Below are 15,080 nucleotides of genomic sequence, written 5' to 3' on the forward strand. Positions count from 1 at the left end.
AAATTGTTCTGGAGGTCCCTGGGGAGCTTTTAAATGGCAGGTTATTAAATGTGTTTGTCGATGAGGATTTCACTGCACAAGAAAAATGTCATATTATTATTATAGCTTTTCATTTTTAAAAAATAATTCACAGCAGATGTCTATACACCTTTGGTTGCCAGAACACATTTTAATGATCCAGGTTTTTAATCTAAAACCAGATGGGTTTGCGGTATTATCCTTTCTTCCTTTCCTATATGTTTTTCTCTTCAAATAAACTCTTCTAGCTTTTGACAGGAATCTTGGCTCTCTCCTAAATATTCACCTATGGTTTTCCTGAGGCTGTAAAGACATAATGAGCCGTTTGGGAGTATTTCAGTACATTATGTCAAAAACATAAAATATGCAGAAAAATATGCATATGACAAGTGGATATTCCCCGTAGCACTTATGTGCATATCTGTAATTAATTAATTCACTTATATTAATATCAATCTCCCCCCTAGACTGTGAGCTTGTTGTGGGCAGGGAATGTGTCTGTTATATTGTGCTCTTCCAAGGGCTTAGTACAATGCCCTGCATACAGTAAATGCTCAATAAATATGATTGGTTGACTGATAAATGCAGAATGAGGACTTTTCAGTTTTTAACAGTGGTTGTCCACTCTGAAGAAAAATGAACTACCCTTTAAAGTTTTGCTTGTCTATTAACTGTTAACTATTAACTGTTGTGGGGATTTCAGGGGAATTAAAAGCTATGTCCTTGCCTTAAAGAACCATCATTCTATTTGGGAATTCAGAACAAATTTTATATGAGAAGCAGCTTAATCTAGTGGATAGAGCACAGGCCTGAGAGTGAGAAGGACTTGGGTTTTAATCTCTGCTCTTCCACTTGACTGCTGTGTGACCTTGGGCAAGTCACTAAACTTCTCTGTGCCTCAGTTACCTCATCTGTGAATGGGAACTCAGACTGTGAGCCCCGTGTGGGATATGGCCTGTGTCCAACCTGATTATCTAGTTGCTACCCCAGTGCTTAATACAATGCCTGGTACGTAGTAAGTGCTTAACAAATACTACATGACGTAGTGGATAGAGCACGGGCCTGGGAGTCAGAAGGTCATGGGTTCTAATCCTGGCTCTGCCACTTGTCTGCTGAATGACCATGGGCAAGTCACTTCACTTCTTTGTGCCTCAGTTACCTCATCTATAAAATGGGGATTGAGACTGTGAGCCCCACGTGGGGCAGGGATTATGTCCAAACCAATTTTCTTGTATCTACTTCAGTGCTTAGAACAGTGCCTAGCACATAGTAAGTGATTGACAAATACCATAATAATTATTATTATTATTATTATTCTCTGGGCCTCTCTTCCCTCATCTGTAAAATGGGGATTAAGAGTGTGAGCTCTACGCAGGACAGGGACTGTGTTCAACTCGATTTGCTTGTATCCACCCCAGCGTTTAGTACAGTGCCTGGCATAGTAAGAATTTAACAAATGTCATAATAATATTACATTATAACAATATAACAGACGCATTCCCAATATAAGACACATTCCTTGCCCACAATAAGCTTGCAGTCTAAAGCTTACTATGTGTCAAATACTGTACTAAGCATTGGGTTAGATACAAGCAAATTAGGTTGGACACAGTCCCTGTCCTGCATGGAGCTCACAGGCTAAGTAGGGGGGAGAATAGGAGAACTGAGTAATGGAGAAGTTAAATGACTTGCCCAGGATCACCCAGCAAGCACTTGGCAGAGCCGGGATTAGAACCCAGATCCTCTGACTCCCAGACCCACATTCTTTCCACTTTTTCTCCAAACAGAAATACATGAAATTAGTTGCATTTGACTATGTTCCATGCTATTTAGGAACTGGAAGTGCAGTGGATTATCGCTGGCTCAGTGGAAAGAGCACGGGCTTTGGAGTCAGAGATCATGAATTCGAATCCCAGCTCTGCCACTTGTCAGCTGTGTGACTGTGGGCAAGTCACTTAACTTCTCTGCGCCTCAGTTACCTCAACTGTAAAATGTGGATTAAGACTGTGAGCCCGACGTGGGACAACCTGATTCCCGTGTCTACCCCAGCGCTTAGAACAGTGCTCTGCACATAGTAAGCGCTTAACAAATACCAACATTATTATTATTATTATTGTTGTTGGTTGCCTTTCAGGATGACAGGAGTTCTGGCTCCCTGGAACCCTATCTGTCTCTCTTCTCTAGACTGTAAGATCACTGTGGTCAGACAATGTATCTTTTATTATAGTGTGCTCTCCCAAGTGCTTAGTACAATGCTTAATGGTAATCCAGGCGGATTACCAATGACCATTACCATTCACTGTGTAGCAGGAACCAGAGGCAGGTGGTGGATGGAGCGTACCTTTTCCCTTGTGGTTTAGGGTCGGCTTCTCAGGGGATGTTGACCTTGATGTAAAGACTGAATGAAGACAGAAGTGATCAGAAGCGGCCAAGACAAATAGTTGCTGCATTTTCCAGTTTAAAAGTCAAAAATGGATTATTCTCAGTCATTCTTTCTAAAGCTGGCAGCGTGGGAGCACTGCTAACACTCTACTCCTCCTTGACTGTCAGACATCTTCCATTCTCCCAACCTGACTCTCAGGCGGATAAGTAATAATAATAACAATAATAACAATTGTGGTATTTGTAAAGCACTTACTATGTACCACACACTATACTAAGCACTGAGGTAGATACAAGCAAATTGGGTTGGACACAGTCCCTATCCCACATGGGGCTCACAACCTCGATCCCCATTTTACAGAGGAGGTAATTGAGGTGCAGAGAAGTGAAGCAATTGGCCCAAGGGGACACAGCAAACAAGTGGCAGGAGCCAGGATTAGAACCCAGGTCCTTCTGAATCAATTAGTCCATGCTGCTATTTGCTTATTACTGCCATGTTTGCCAGGTCAGCAGTGTGTCTGCTGGAAATAGCTTCCCTGCAGTCAGTAGACTGTAAGCTCCTTGAAGGCAGGGATTGCACTTTCCCAAGCACTTAGTACAGTGCTCTGCACGGAAAAACCAATCAATAAATACTATTGATTTATTGACTGAATTCCAACACAACCAGGTACCCACAGCAGAGACATGAGGGAATATTCCCTCTGCTCATAGTTAGCCGAATAAGACCACTTCACACATAATTGTCTGGCCAGCAACATCACTGAGGCCTAGCCTTTTGAACAAATGATTATGATGCGTCTTTAATGATAATAGGGATCTGTAGAGTGAAATGGCAGTGCCATTTCCCATCCCGAGGAAACCACGAGATCAAACTCTTATACATCACTCATTCATTCATCATTCAATAGTATTTATTGAGCACTTACTTTGTGCAGAGACCTGTAATCGCTTTTGAGAGTTCAAAATAATAATCACTCTTGAGGGGTGAAAGTTTTTGAGGTGGGGGTAAAGAAAGGGTGATATTCTGTCTTTTTCATACCTGTCCCGATCTGTTTTCACCACCACCGCTGCCACTGCAACCTCCGTAATCTCCTCCTAGCTTCAACGATGTCTTTGTACTCTTGAACCGTATACAACTTTCCTGGAAGAAGTCAGTGTGAGAAGTCCTCAAAGGAGGCTACATCTGCTCTTTGCCAGGAGCTAAAATGCCCTGATTGTAGTCTTTTCCCATAATGGAGGGAATTTAAAGCAGAGTACCTGTCTGACATTGCAGTAGGGTTCTATCCTCCTCAAGTCTGTCCTCTGCCGCTTGATTCAAAGGATCCCGCAAGTGTGGGATTTTAACCTAGGAGAAAGGCAATTGTGGTCCAGGGGCCTCTAAACTGAAAGGGGTTTGGCTGCAATGTCAATCCTAGGTTTCTCAAATTGGCTTACAACATTCACACAATTCGGTACACCCGTGCGTATAATTTAAGGTTGCTCTCAAACATGGACCCAAGTTTAAACTAATTTCAGGTTTTAGCAGACTCATGGATGTCTCAGAAGGCAAAGAGGCTGACCGGGTTTGCTGATCCTAGAAATCCAGCCCAGGATATCAAAGTAAATCTTAACTAAAATGGCTTTCTGCTCTCAATGGGTCCCTTTGCCCTTTATTCAGTGACAGTGGGGAGACTGTTTCTCAGAGACATTCTACCCCTCTAGACTGTAAGATCATTCTGGGCAGGGAATATATTTGTTGTATTGTTATATTGTACTCTCTAAGTGCTTAGTACAGTACATTGCATACAGTAAACTCTCAGTGAATTTCATTTGACTGATTGGTTGACTGGGCAGGGAACATGCCTGCTGATTCTGTGGTATTGTACTCTCCCAAGTGCTTAGTACAGTGCTGTGCCCATAGTAAGCACTCGACAAATACCATCGATTGATCGATTTCTGTAAAACTGCTGTTCAAAATGTCAGGGAGCCAGTAACCTGTCACAGAAAGTCCATTTTAAGAGCCTTTGTCATCAGGGATTCTTGGAATAATGACACCTCATTCTTGGATGAGGAAGCGGGAAAATCCTCACTAATCAATTAAAAAAGAATAGCCTTTAAGATTGCTCTTGTAGTCTAGGAGTGCAGTTATCACTCTGTCAATTCAGAGGCCAGCTGTTTCCAAAATTGAATCTCCCCTAAAACTGTGACTAGAATTAAAGAGGAATTTTCTCGAGTCCTCTAAACCTGTTTGACAGGTGGGCAATTTATCTTGATGACTTAATGAAAATGATTCCAAAATGTGTGTCACTGACTCGTTTTTAAATTGTGACCCAATTATGGTAATTTTCATATTCATTGATGCTTCACTCCTGATCGCTCAAATGTGGAGAGTCAGCAAGATGAGGCAGATAGAGAGCCCACTGGGTGTCTGTTTGAGATTCTAGGTTTTGGGGTAATCCATGAGCTTCTAAGATCTAATGCAAACCCTTAGTGACTAAATCACCTCCAGTTGACCCAGTTTTTTATGTTGAAATGGATCATACTCTTCAGGATCATATTGTTCCAAAAACAGAGTGCCCTAGAGGAAAGAATAGGCAACAACATATAAAAGCAGTTGGCAAGAGGGTTAAATCTTGGAGAGCCTCCAGATAATAATAATAATAATAATAACAGTGGTATTTGTTAAACATGTACTATGTGCTAAGTACTGGGGTAGATGCAATAAAATCAGATCAGATACAGTCCCTATCCCACGTGGGGATCACAGTCTAAAGGGGGAGGGAGAACAGATATTGAATCCCCATTTTACAGATAAGAAACCTGAGGCCCAGAGAAGTGACTTGTCCTAGGTCTTACAGCAAGCAGGTGCCAGAGCCAGGATGAGTTCTTGGCTACTACTTATGTTACCATACCATGCTTCTCAGTGAAACTGAAGGAAAATTTAAGAATGAACCGAGGACAGAATTTACCCTGCAGTGAGTAAGGACGGTCTAGTCAAGTAACAAGAGAAGCATTCTCTCTATGATGAAAGCTACCTACTAGTAATATGATATAATTGGGCTTTCAGAGATCTGGGCATTGATGCTATGTTTATTGCCAATAAAAATGTGTTTTTTTTTTAAATCGCTAATGTTTCCCACCCATCCTCCTGCTCTGCCCACATCCCCAATAAAGTTTTCCACTCTCCATGAAATCTTGAGAGCTGGCAGGCCTAGTGGTGAAGTCCCTGGAGGAATTTAGCTTAACTTCAAGACTGAATATGATGCATTCTTAAAGGTTCTCCAACAAGAATATTCTGTCTCCAGACCCAACTCTTAGATTCAGAAGCAGAACATTTTGGTAAATCTTAACTACTGAGGCTGATCATAGAGTGGAAATGATCTCCAAAATAACCCAAATCCAAGGTCACCCTGGTTTAAAGGATGTTTGCAGAGATTACCAGATTTCAGAGATTAAAGCAATGTCCTTAAAAAAAATTCCTGAGTACCATGGAATTAATTGGTCTTAGTACCTTTTCCTTTTGATATTTTAAATATTCTGCTAACTGAACTTGTCGTCTTCTCTCAATATCTCTTGATGACTGGCTCTCGATTTTCTGTGAAACTGCACTGAGCAGAGGTCTAGAAACACTCTCAAACCATTGCTTATGCAGCAATTCCTGTCTTCTCAAATTCAACAACTCCTGATGCTGCAAATACTTGTCCAGTTCCTAGAGAAACAGAGAAAATCAATGATCCACAGATTTTCCCCCAGAAAGCACAGTGAAAAATCTTCTACTATGGCACGTAATAGTAGTATTAAATCCACCTTGTCTAGTCTCAGAAGCTAAGACTTTGTTTGGAAGATTCTGGAGATTCCAACTGATTGACTTTTTATAGAACTGGGAAGCTCTCTTGGGATCCCTTTCAACTTATGATATTCCAATTTGTATTTTTGTATGGTAGTTGTTAAGTGTGTAGGGAAACACCATGGCATTGAGGATAGAGCATTGGCCTGGTAGTCAGAGAGACCTGAGTTCTTATCCTGGCTCTACCACTTGTCTGGTGTGTGACCTTGAGCAAGTTGCTTTACTTCTTTGTGCCTCAGTTACCTCATCTGAAATGGGGATTAAGACTATGAGCCCCAAGTGGGATGTGGACAGTGCTCAGCCTGCTCAGCTTGAATCTACCCTAACACTTAATATAGTGCCGGGCACATAGTAAGTGCTTAACAACTATCATAAAGGGGGATCCAGGGAGACTTGAGCAAAGGGCTTAAAGGAAGATAGGGAGAAAACAGGACCAGGAAGAGGATGAAAGCCGGAAAACAGTCATTCAGTCAATCAGTGGTATTTATTGAACACTTACTTTGTGCAAAGGGCTGTACTAAGCAGTTGGGAAAGTACAGTGCAGCAGAGTTGATAGAGACATTCCCTGCCCACAAGGAGGTTACAGTCTAGAGGGGGAGTCAAATGTTAACATAGGGGAAATAGTAGAGTATAAGAATGTTTGCATATGCATTGTGGGGCTGGGGTCAATATCAATGTGCTTAAGGGGTACACAGCCAAATTCAGAGTGGACATAGGGAGAGCAGGGTCACAATGCGAAGGATAAGCAGAATTAATGGATAAAGTGACAGGAGTCAGTAAAAAGGAGAGGAGCTTAAGGAGGCAGAAAGGATGGAGGTGACCAGCAACAAAGAGAGAGAAAAAAAGAGACTGAGAAAGGGATAGAGGGAGAAAGAGCACAGAGTAGGGAGAGAATAATAATAATTATGGTATTTTTATAAAGGCTTACTATGTGCCAGACACTGTACTAAGTGTTGGAGTCGATACAGGATAATCAGGTCCCATATGGGACTCATGGCCTAACTAGGAGGGAGAACAGTTATTGAATCTTTATTTTTCAGATGAGGAAACTAGGCTCAGAGTCACAGAGGCACAGAGAGGAATCCAGCAGACCCAGGATTAAAACCCAGGTCCTCAAACTCTAAACCCCATGCTTTTTCCACTCGGCTAGGCTGCATCTTGGATTCTAGGAAATGAGCAGTTGAAGAGCAAGAAGAGGGAGGAGAAGGGCCAGGAGAAAGTAAGAGGAGAAAATAAAAATAAGGCGAGGGGACAAAGAGAGAGCGAAGAATAAGAGGAAGGGAGATAAAGGGAAAAACACCAGAACATTTACTTTCCCAGACACCCCAGACCATGCTGAGGCAGCAGTGATCCTGTGGGAGTGATGGAAGATGGAAATTCCAGCTGAACTGGCCCATTCTTAGTGGCACTTTTGATGAGGCTAACTGAGCTAACCTACCTTGCGTATCACTGACACTAGATGGAAACAGCCATCAAAATGATCTTAATGACCCCTTTGGCTGGCCTTTCCGAAATTGACAACCCCAGGCCTGCTCTACAATCTCACATTTTCTCCTGTCTTTAAGACATCTCTACCTGGATGTCCAGCCAGTATCCTGAACTCAGTATTAGTAAGAAAAGAATGTGGTACTTGTTAAGTGCTTACTATATTTTTTAGGGTATTTGTGCAAGGCACTGCATTAAGTAAGCTCTGGGGTAGACACAAGATAATGAGGTTGGACATAGTCCATGTGCTACATGGAGCTCACAGTCTCAACCCCCATTTTCCAGTTGAGGTAACTGAGGCATAGAGAAGTTAAGTGATTAGTCCAAGGTAACACAGCAGACAAGTGGAAGAGCCAGGATTAGAACTCAGGTCCTTCTGACTCCCAGGCCCATACTCTATCCACTAGGCCATGCTGCTTCTCTATGTGCCAAGCACTGTGGTGAGTACAGGATAATCAGATTGGACCCAAGTATTTAATGTCTATTTTATAGATGAGGAAATTGAGGTACAGAGTGCTCAATAAATATAAATATTATTCTGGGTGCAGTAAGGAATTCTTACCTTCCAAATATAATTTTCTCTGTATAAGAAAGACTGCACAGCAGTATCCACAGAATCCGGTCCTAATACCTAAGGCAAAAGAATTAAATATTGAGAAGTTAAAATACTGGAGAAATGAAATCATTAAAATTCTCTCTGAATTCACCGACCTTGATTAGAACATGGAAAATTCAGGGCTTAGGAAATAACTTTTACCCAAGGAAAGCTCTTCTAAGATTCAGTGGAGGAGGCTTTGCCATATAGTTTTCTGCCTTTGCTTCTCTTCTCAAGTCCAGCCATTCACTTTTGCTCTGGGCTGGGCTGATTTTTATACACAAGGCCAGACAAAAAACATCCTAGCTGTTATTTTTATCATTTGTAATTCCTCCACCAGCAATAAAACTACACCTGGAGGTGGGGCGGAAATGCAAGAACTATAGCCAGACTCAATGGGTTCAAGCCTCTAGCTGAAAAGCAGAAGAAACTAGTTGCAAACTAACCAGCTCTTTGCAAAGCAAATGAAATTGAGATTTCCAAAGTGCCTGTATTATAAAACTATTTCACCCAAGTCAATCTAACCAGCCCCCATTTCTCCAGCCGCAGTCCACAATAAAAAGTCACAAAGACAGAAGACACATCTTCCTTCATTTTCAAAAGCAGTGCTATTAGGTGGCAAGATTTTATCTATGCTTGTGGAGGTGACTGAAGATATGCGTCAGATTCTCCCTTCTGTATGGTGGGTATAAAAGCTGTTTCTCCACATGTTGATGCCTTTAACCACAAAAGTCTCCTTTTTAGAGATTGCCTTCTGGTATCCTGGCCTTCACAATACCACAATAATTTGTTGCCTGCCTGGCTAGTATTTCCGCCTCAGTGGTTTCCCAGCAGTCCTCTACTATTTCACATTGTTCGAGCTTGTGCCTCACTAAGTTTTTCAATCACTCCATCTGCCTTCTTGTCTTCCCTGATGTGCTTCCTTTCAGTTTCCCTGCTTTAGTTCAGTTTACCTGCATGTAGATTGATGCCGTTCATTCTCCTGAGTTGCTGTGGGCATTGCCTCAGTGCTGGAGAACTGATTGTGTTCCCGGGCCTCATCGTTGGCTTCCTTTATTCATCCCCCTCCCAGCCCCACTACTGCTGACCTCTTGCTCTCCCTTCACATCCAAACAGACCATTGCTCTTTCCATCTTCAGAGTCCTTTGGAAATATCTCCTCCAGGAGGCCTTCCCTGATTGATTTCTAATCTCCCCACTTTACATCCTCAACTGCCACCTCTACACTTCCATGACTCCCTAAGCAAAAGCAGCATGGTGTAGTGGACAGAGCACGGGCCTGAGAATCAGAAGCTCATGGATTCTAGTCCCCGCTCCACCACTTGTTTGCTGTGTGACCTAGGGTGAGTCAGTTTACTTCTCTGTGCCTCATTTACCTCATCTATAAAATGAAGATTGAGGCTGTGAGTCCCATGTGGGGTAGAGACTGTGTCCAACCCGATTTGCTCGTATCCACCCCCGCGCTTACTACAGTGCCTGGCACATAGTAAGCGCTTAACAAATACCACAATTATTATTATTATTACTCAACTCCTCCATAGTCCTTATCTATTTTCCTTTATACACTACTATATCCCTCTCAGGATCTCACCTGGAAAGTTTCCAGTACTCTACCAGTCTCAGTTATGGAAGGGAGAGTCAAGCAGAGACATACCTATTCCATTCCTAGCTTGGGGAAGGCAATCTGCTACAAGTCAAAACTCATCTATGCTGGGCAGCGGACGCATGGGAAAGAATCGAGGGTGGAGACTCAAGTTTACTGCATGGAAAGAGGCATTGATAAACCACTTCTGGTATTTTACCAAGAAAATTCTATGGATACACTACCACAATGATTCCAGATGGAGGTGGGGCATCCTGAGAGAGATATGTCCATGGAGTCGCTATGGATTGGAGATAACTCCATGGCACAAGACAAGACACTACTACATTCTTGCATCTGTAACTTATTTTATTGTCTGTGTCCCCACTAGATTATGAAGTCCTCAAAAGAGGGAATCATTTCTACTTATTCTACTGTGCTCTCCCAAGCACTTGCTGAATGATATCAGGCCCTCCAAAGAGATTGTAGATCTCACATTGACCTTTTCAACCACTCACTCACAGGTGAACTTCAACTCTGATATGATGGTTACATCTACATATCTATCTATAAATGCTATTTTTTAGGCATTTATTGCCTCTCTTCTCTCTGGGAAGTGAAATGTAACGATTATGAGATGTTTGGCACATTTACCGTGCTGAAGTTGATTATTGCTATTTAGCTTTTCAATCTCATGAGAGTTCAGGTCTTTTTCACTTGTTTCAGCATCATCACCCACCCATAAAGAGATAATTCCCATATGACTAGGATGACTATGAAAAGAAGAGGGGAAAGTGGGACATGAGAACGTAAGAGACCTGATTCTGGGTAAGGATACTCTTAAGCTTGTAAACGCTTTATTATCCTTCTTCCCTGTGTAAACTCATTATGAGCACAGAATGTATCTGTTACTTGTATTGGACTTTTTAAATGTTTAAGCGTATGGCATTGTCACTAGGGGTTGCTCGACAACTGCTATTGCTATTATTATATTACTACAAATACTACTGATATTGCTGCTATTATAGTAGAAGCAGCATGACTTAGTGGGAAGAGCACAGGCTTGGGAGTCAGAGGTCGTGGGCTCTAATCCCGGCTCTGCCACTTGTCAGCTGTGTGACCTTGGGCAAGTCGCTTCACTTCTCTGGGCCTCAGTTTCCTCATCTGCAAAATGGAGATGAAGACTGGGAGCCCCACACAGGACCACTTGATTACCTTGTATCTACCCCAGCGCTTAGAAGAGTGCTTGGCACAGAGTAATCACTGAACAAATACCAACCTTATTATTATTACTATTCCTTCCACTGCTATTGCTGCTGCTACCAGTGCTACTATTATTTTAATATTTTTCATCTCTAGCATGATGCTTAGAGAAGTTGTTTGCTTGTTTCCTCCCTGACAACCAGTCTAATACTTTATCAGATACTCCTACCCTTTTCTCTAGAAAATCATTAATATACCCAAGCCCTGACGAATGCACTAGTACTAGCCGAACAACTTCCTGAAGTAACAAATTGCATTTCCTCACCATCTGCTGGGTGATTATTCCTTCAGTAGAATTGTGGTGATGTCATAATATCACGCGATGATGATCTTGGCTAAGGGTCATTCTATTCCTCTAATCAGCAGAGGGATTATCTCTCAGACTCATCTCTTGGTTCTGAACATGCCTAACACACAACAAAACAGTTCTATTTTTCTTTTAATGGTATTCTTTAAGCACTTACTATATGCGGGACCCTTTCTCAGGATCACCCCGGGTGGGTTTCCAGTACTCTACCAGTCTCGGCTATAGGAGGAAGAGTCAAGCAGAGATATACCCATTCCATTCTTAGCTTGGGCAGTGGCTAGTGAGTGGAAGGCAACCTGCTACAAGTCAAAACTCACCCTTGCTGGGCAGCAGCAACAAGAGAGAGGGTCAAGGGCAGAAACTAAGGTTTACCGCATGGAAGAAGACAGTGGTAAACCACTTCTGTATTTTGACCAAGAAAATGCTACGGTTATGGTCCCAGACCAACTGCAGATGGAGGTGGGGCGTTGTGGGAGAGACATGTCCACGGAGTCGCTGTGGGCTGGAGACGACTCGATAGCAGGTTGGACACAGTCCAGGTCTTACATGGGACTCCCAGTCTTAATCCCCATTTGACAGATGAGGTAACTGAGGCCCAGAGAAGTGAAGTGACAAGGTCACATAGCAGACAAGTGGCAGAGCTGTAATTTGAACCCACAGCTTTCTGACTCCCAGGCTGTGCTCTATCCACTGCACCACACTGCTTGTGGATTTAAAGATTCAGAAACAATTCTCCAAGATGATCTGGACATGTACCGAATCCTGTATGAGATGTCCAGAATGTCTCAATTTCTAGAATAGTCTTGTAAATGACTACTCTCAGGAGGATGACAGGGACCTTGGAAATGGAGGCCCATTCTACGTTGCCAAGAAATTACAGGAAGTGGGAGTGGAGGAGTGGATGAGGGTTGGGAGTTGGGAAGGCCTACCTCTTTCTGGCTGCCAATGACATTGCTCTGAGATCTGGATGAGGACCCGAGTGCTCTCCAGCTTGCAGATGATGGCGCAGGGGTTGGGGGTGGAGCGGACACCAGATCAGGAAGGATCACCTCTTTCCCACTGCTGGGAATAATGTTCTGAGGTCTGGGTGGGCGTCCATTGGTTTTGAGACCTCCTGATGGGTGGACTCTGGCTGGTGGAGGCATGAGAAGCCTAGTAGGGGAAGAAGCCCAGGGCAGGGGTTCAAGTGGTATGAGCTAGCCACCTGGATTCCACCGTCATAGTGGTGCCCTCCCAGACCTCAGCAAGGGATTATTACATCACCAAGGTAACAGAAAGGGGTAGCTTACTTTGACCAGTACCTATGAAAGGCAGGTTGGATTCATAGAAAAGCAGTGTGGCTTAGTGGAAAGAGCCCAGGTTTAGGAGTCAGAGGTTGGGGGCTCTAATCCCGGCTCTGCCACTTATTAGCTGTGTGACTTTGGGCAAATCACTTAACTTCTCTGTGCCACAGTTACCTCATCTGTAAAATGGGGATTAAGACTGTGAGCCCCATTGGGACAAGCTAATTACCTTATATCTACCCCAGCGCTTAGAACAGTGCTTGGCACAGAGTAAGCACTTAACAAATACCATCATCATCATCATCATCATTCATTTAATTGTATTTACTGAGTGCTTACCATGTGCAGAGCATGGTACTAGGCGCTTGGGAAAGTACAATACGGCAATAAAGAGAGACAATCCCTGCCCACAATGAGCTCATAGTCTAGAGGACGAAGCTGGCCTGGCCATCCAAAGCCCTCAAAATGGTTCTCACTCTTTCAAGTACTATTTATCTGCTCTCACTTCCGCAACTCTGATGTAGTGGCTAATCAGAATCCCTCTAAACGCAAGTGCACTGAGCACATCTCCCCCGCTCCTCTAAAACCACTAAGGCTGTTCATCCTTGTCCAATTCAAAACGAAACTCCTGACCATTGGCTTGAAGGCACTCAATCAGCTCTCACTTCCTGCCCAACCACATTCCTCTCCCACCACATCCCAGCTCATACACTTCAATTCTCTCAAGCTAACCTGCCTAATGAGAAGCAGCGTGGCACAGTGGAAAGAGCACGGGCCCTGGAATCAGGGCTCATGAGTTCGAATCCCAGCTCTGCCACTTGTCAGCTGTGTGACTGTGGGCAAGTCACTTAACTTCTCTGTGCCTCAGTTCCCTCATCCGTAAAATGGGGATTAAGACTGTGAGCCCCACGTTGGACAACCTGATTCCCCTGTGTCTACCCCAGTGCTTAGAACAGTGCTCTGCACATAGTAAGTGCTTAACAAATACCAACATCATTATTATTATTAATGTGCCTCATTCTTGCCTCTCTTGATGCCAACTTCTTTTTCACGGCTGGGACTTCCACTTCATATCTGTCAGACCATTGCTCTCCCTATCTTTGAGGTCCTTCTGAAATGTCTTTTTTTAATAGCATTTACTAAATGCTCTCTATGTGCCAGGCACTGGGGTAGAATACAAGGTAATCTGGTTGGACACAGTTCCTGTCCCCATGAAGCTCACAGTTTAATCCCCATTTTACTGGTGAGGGATCTGAAGCCCAGAGAAGTGAAGTGTCTTGTCCAGGGTCACACAGCAGACAAGTGGCAGAGCCAGGAGTAGAATCCAGGTCCTTTTGACTCCCAAGCCCATGCTTTAACCACTAGACCTTGTTGCCTTCCCTGACCTATATCCCCACAAGTGTTACTTCAGCACTTCCATGTCATCTAAGCACTTGGCTACTCATCCCTTCCTGATGCTCTCATATACATATCTTTATATTCTATTGCTCCCAATACAGTGCTCTGCACAAAGTAAGAACTCAGTAAATAACTAATGGATTCCTCCTACCTGAAATTTATTTTATTGTTAGTTTTCTTTATTTGATTGTAAGCTCTTTAAGAGCAGGAATAACGTTTACAACTCTATTGTACTCTTGTCTTAAGCCGTTGAGTCGGTTCTGACCCATAGCGACACCATGGACACACTCTCATCTGCAATGTTCTGGTAGTGTATCCATAGAGTTTTCTTGGTAAACATACAGAAGTGGTTTACCATTGCTGCCTTCCAAGCAGTAAACTCGAGTCTCCACCCTCTACTCTCTTCCAGGCTGCCGCTGCCCAGCATGGGTGAGTTTTGACTTGTAGCAGGTTGCCTTCCATTCGCTAGCCACTGCCCAAGCTAGGAATGGAATGGGTAGGCCTCTGCTTGATTCTCCCTCCCATAGCAGAGACTGGTAGAGTACTGGAAACTCTCCAGGTGCAACCCTGAGAGGGATATTGTAATGTTGGTATTTGTTAAGCACTTACTATGTGCCGAGCACTGTTCTAAGAGCTGGGGGAGATACAGGGTAATCACATTGTCCCATGTGAGGCTCACAGTTGATCCCCATTTTACAGATGAGGTAACTGAGGCACAGAGAAGTGAAATGACTTGCCCACAGTCACCCATCTGACAGGTGGCGGAGCCGGAATTCGAACTCATGAGCTCTGACTCCCAAGCCCAGGCTCTTGCCACTGAGCCACGCTGCTTCTCTACTACTACTATTTTAGTCTACCAAGTGCTTAATACAGTGCTCTCCACACAGTATGTGCTCAGTCAAAGCAAATGATTGAATCACGTAAGGTCCTTGTACTCCTAGA

General features: G+C 43.4%; 1 protein-coding gene and 1 non-coding gene across 4 annotated transcripts; both read right to left on the reverse strand.

Moving 5' to 3' along the window:
• Positions 1-149: 149 nt before the first annotated feature.
• On the reverse strand, positions 150-12,650 carry FAM228B (family with sequence similarity 228 member B). 3 transcript variants are annotated; one of them, XR_003761929.2, is made up of 8 exons: positions 12,387-12,647; positions 8,274-8,342; positions 5,891-6,088; positions 4,883-4,957; positions 3,658-3,745; positions 3,440-3,541; positions 2,360-2,416; positions 150-321 (listed from the first exon to the last, which is right to left on the reverse strand). XR_003761929.2 is itself a non-coding variant. In XM_029071620.2 (7 exons), the coding sequence occupies exons 1-6, from the start codon at positions 12,600-12,602 to the stop codon at positions 2,375-2,377; spliced, it is 702 nt and encodes a 233-aa protein (XP_028927453.1). In that variant the 5' UTR covers positions 12,603-12,650; the 3' UTR covers positions 150-321; positions 2,360-2,374. The 3 variants fall into 3 exon arrangements, 1 of the variants encoding a protein (XP_028927453.1); XR_003761930.2 differs by lacking the exon at positions 3,658-3,745 and having other exon boundaries at positions 2,312-2,416; positions 12,387-12,650; XM_029071620.2 differs by lacking the exon at positions 3,658-3,745 and having other exon boundaries at positions 12,387-12,650.
• A 1,927-nt stretch (positions 12,651-14,577) lies between these two features.
• LOC114814443 lies at positions 14,578-14,715 on the reverse strand. Its single transcript, XR_003762241.1, has one exon. It is a non-coding gene; the product is annotated as a small nucleolar RNA SNORA7 (small nucleolar RNA).
• Between the last annotated feature and the right edge of the window lie 365 nt (positions 14,716-15,080).

This window comes from Ornithorhynchus anatinus, chromosome 9, assembly GCF_004115215.2.
Source record: "Ornithorhynchus anatinus isolate Pmale09 chromosome 9, mOrnAna1.pri.v4, whole genome shotgun sequence".
Classification (NCBI taxonomy): Eukaryota; Metazoa; Chordata; class Mammalia; order Monotremata; family Ornithorhynchidae; genus Ornithorhynchus; species Ornithorhynchus anatinus.

What these genes read in the sequence shown, in the direction of transcription:
- FAM228B (XM_029071620.2), bottom strand. Translation starts at nt 12,602, where the DNA reads ATGCCTCCACCAGCCAGAGTCCACCCATCAGGAGGTCTCAAAACCAAT. An exon ending in GAGAAAATTATATTTGGAAG is followed by an intron (nt 6,089 to 8,273) that starts GTAAGAATTCCT and finishes CTGTTTCTCTAG; the next exon opens with GAACTGGACAAGTATTTGCA. An exon ending in TAAAATATCAAAAGGAAAAG is followed by an intron (nt 4,958 to 5,890) that starts GTACTAAGACCA and finishes TCTTTCCTCTAG; the next exon opens with GGCACTCTGTTTTTGGAACA.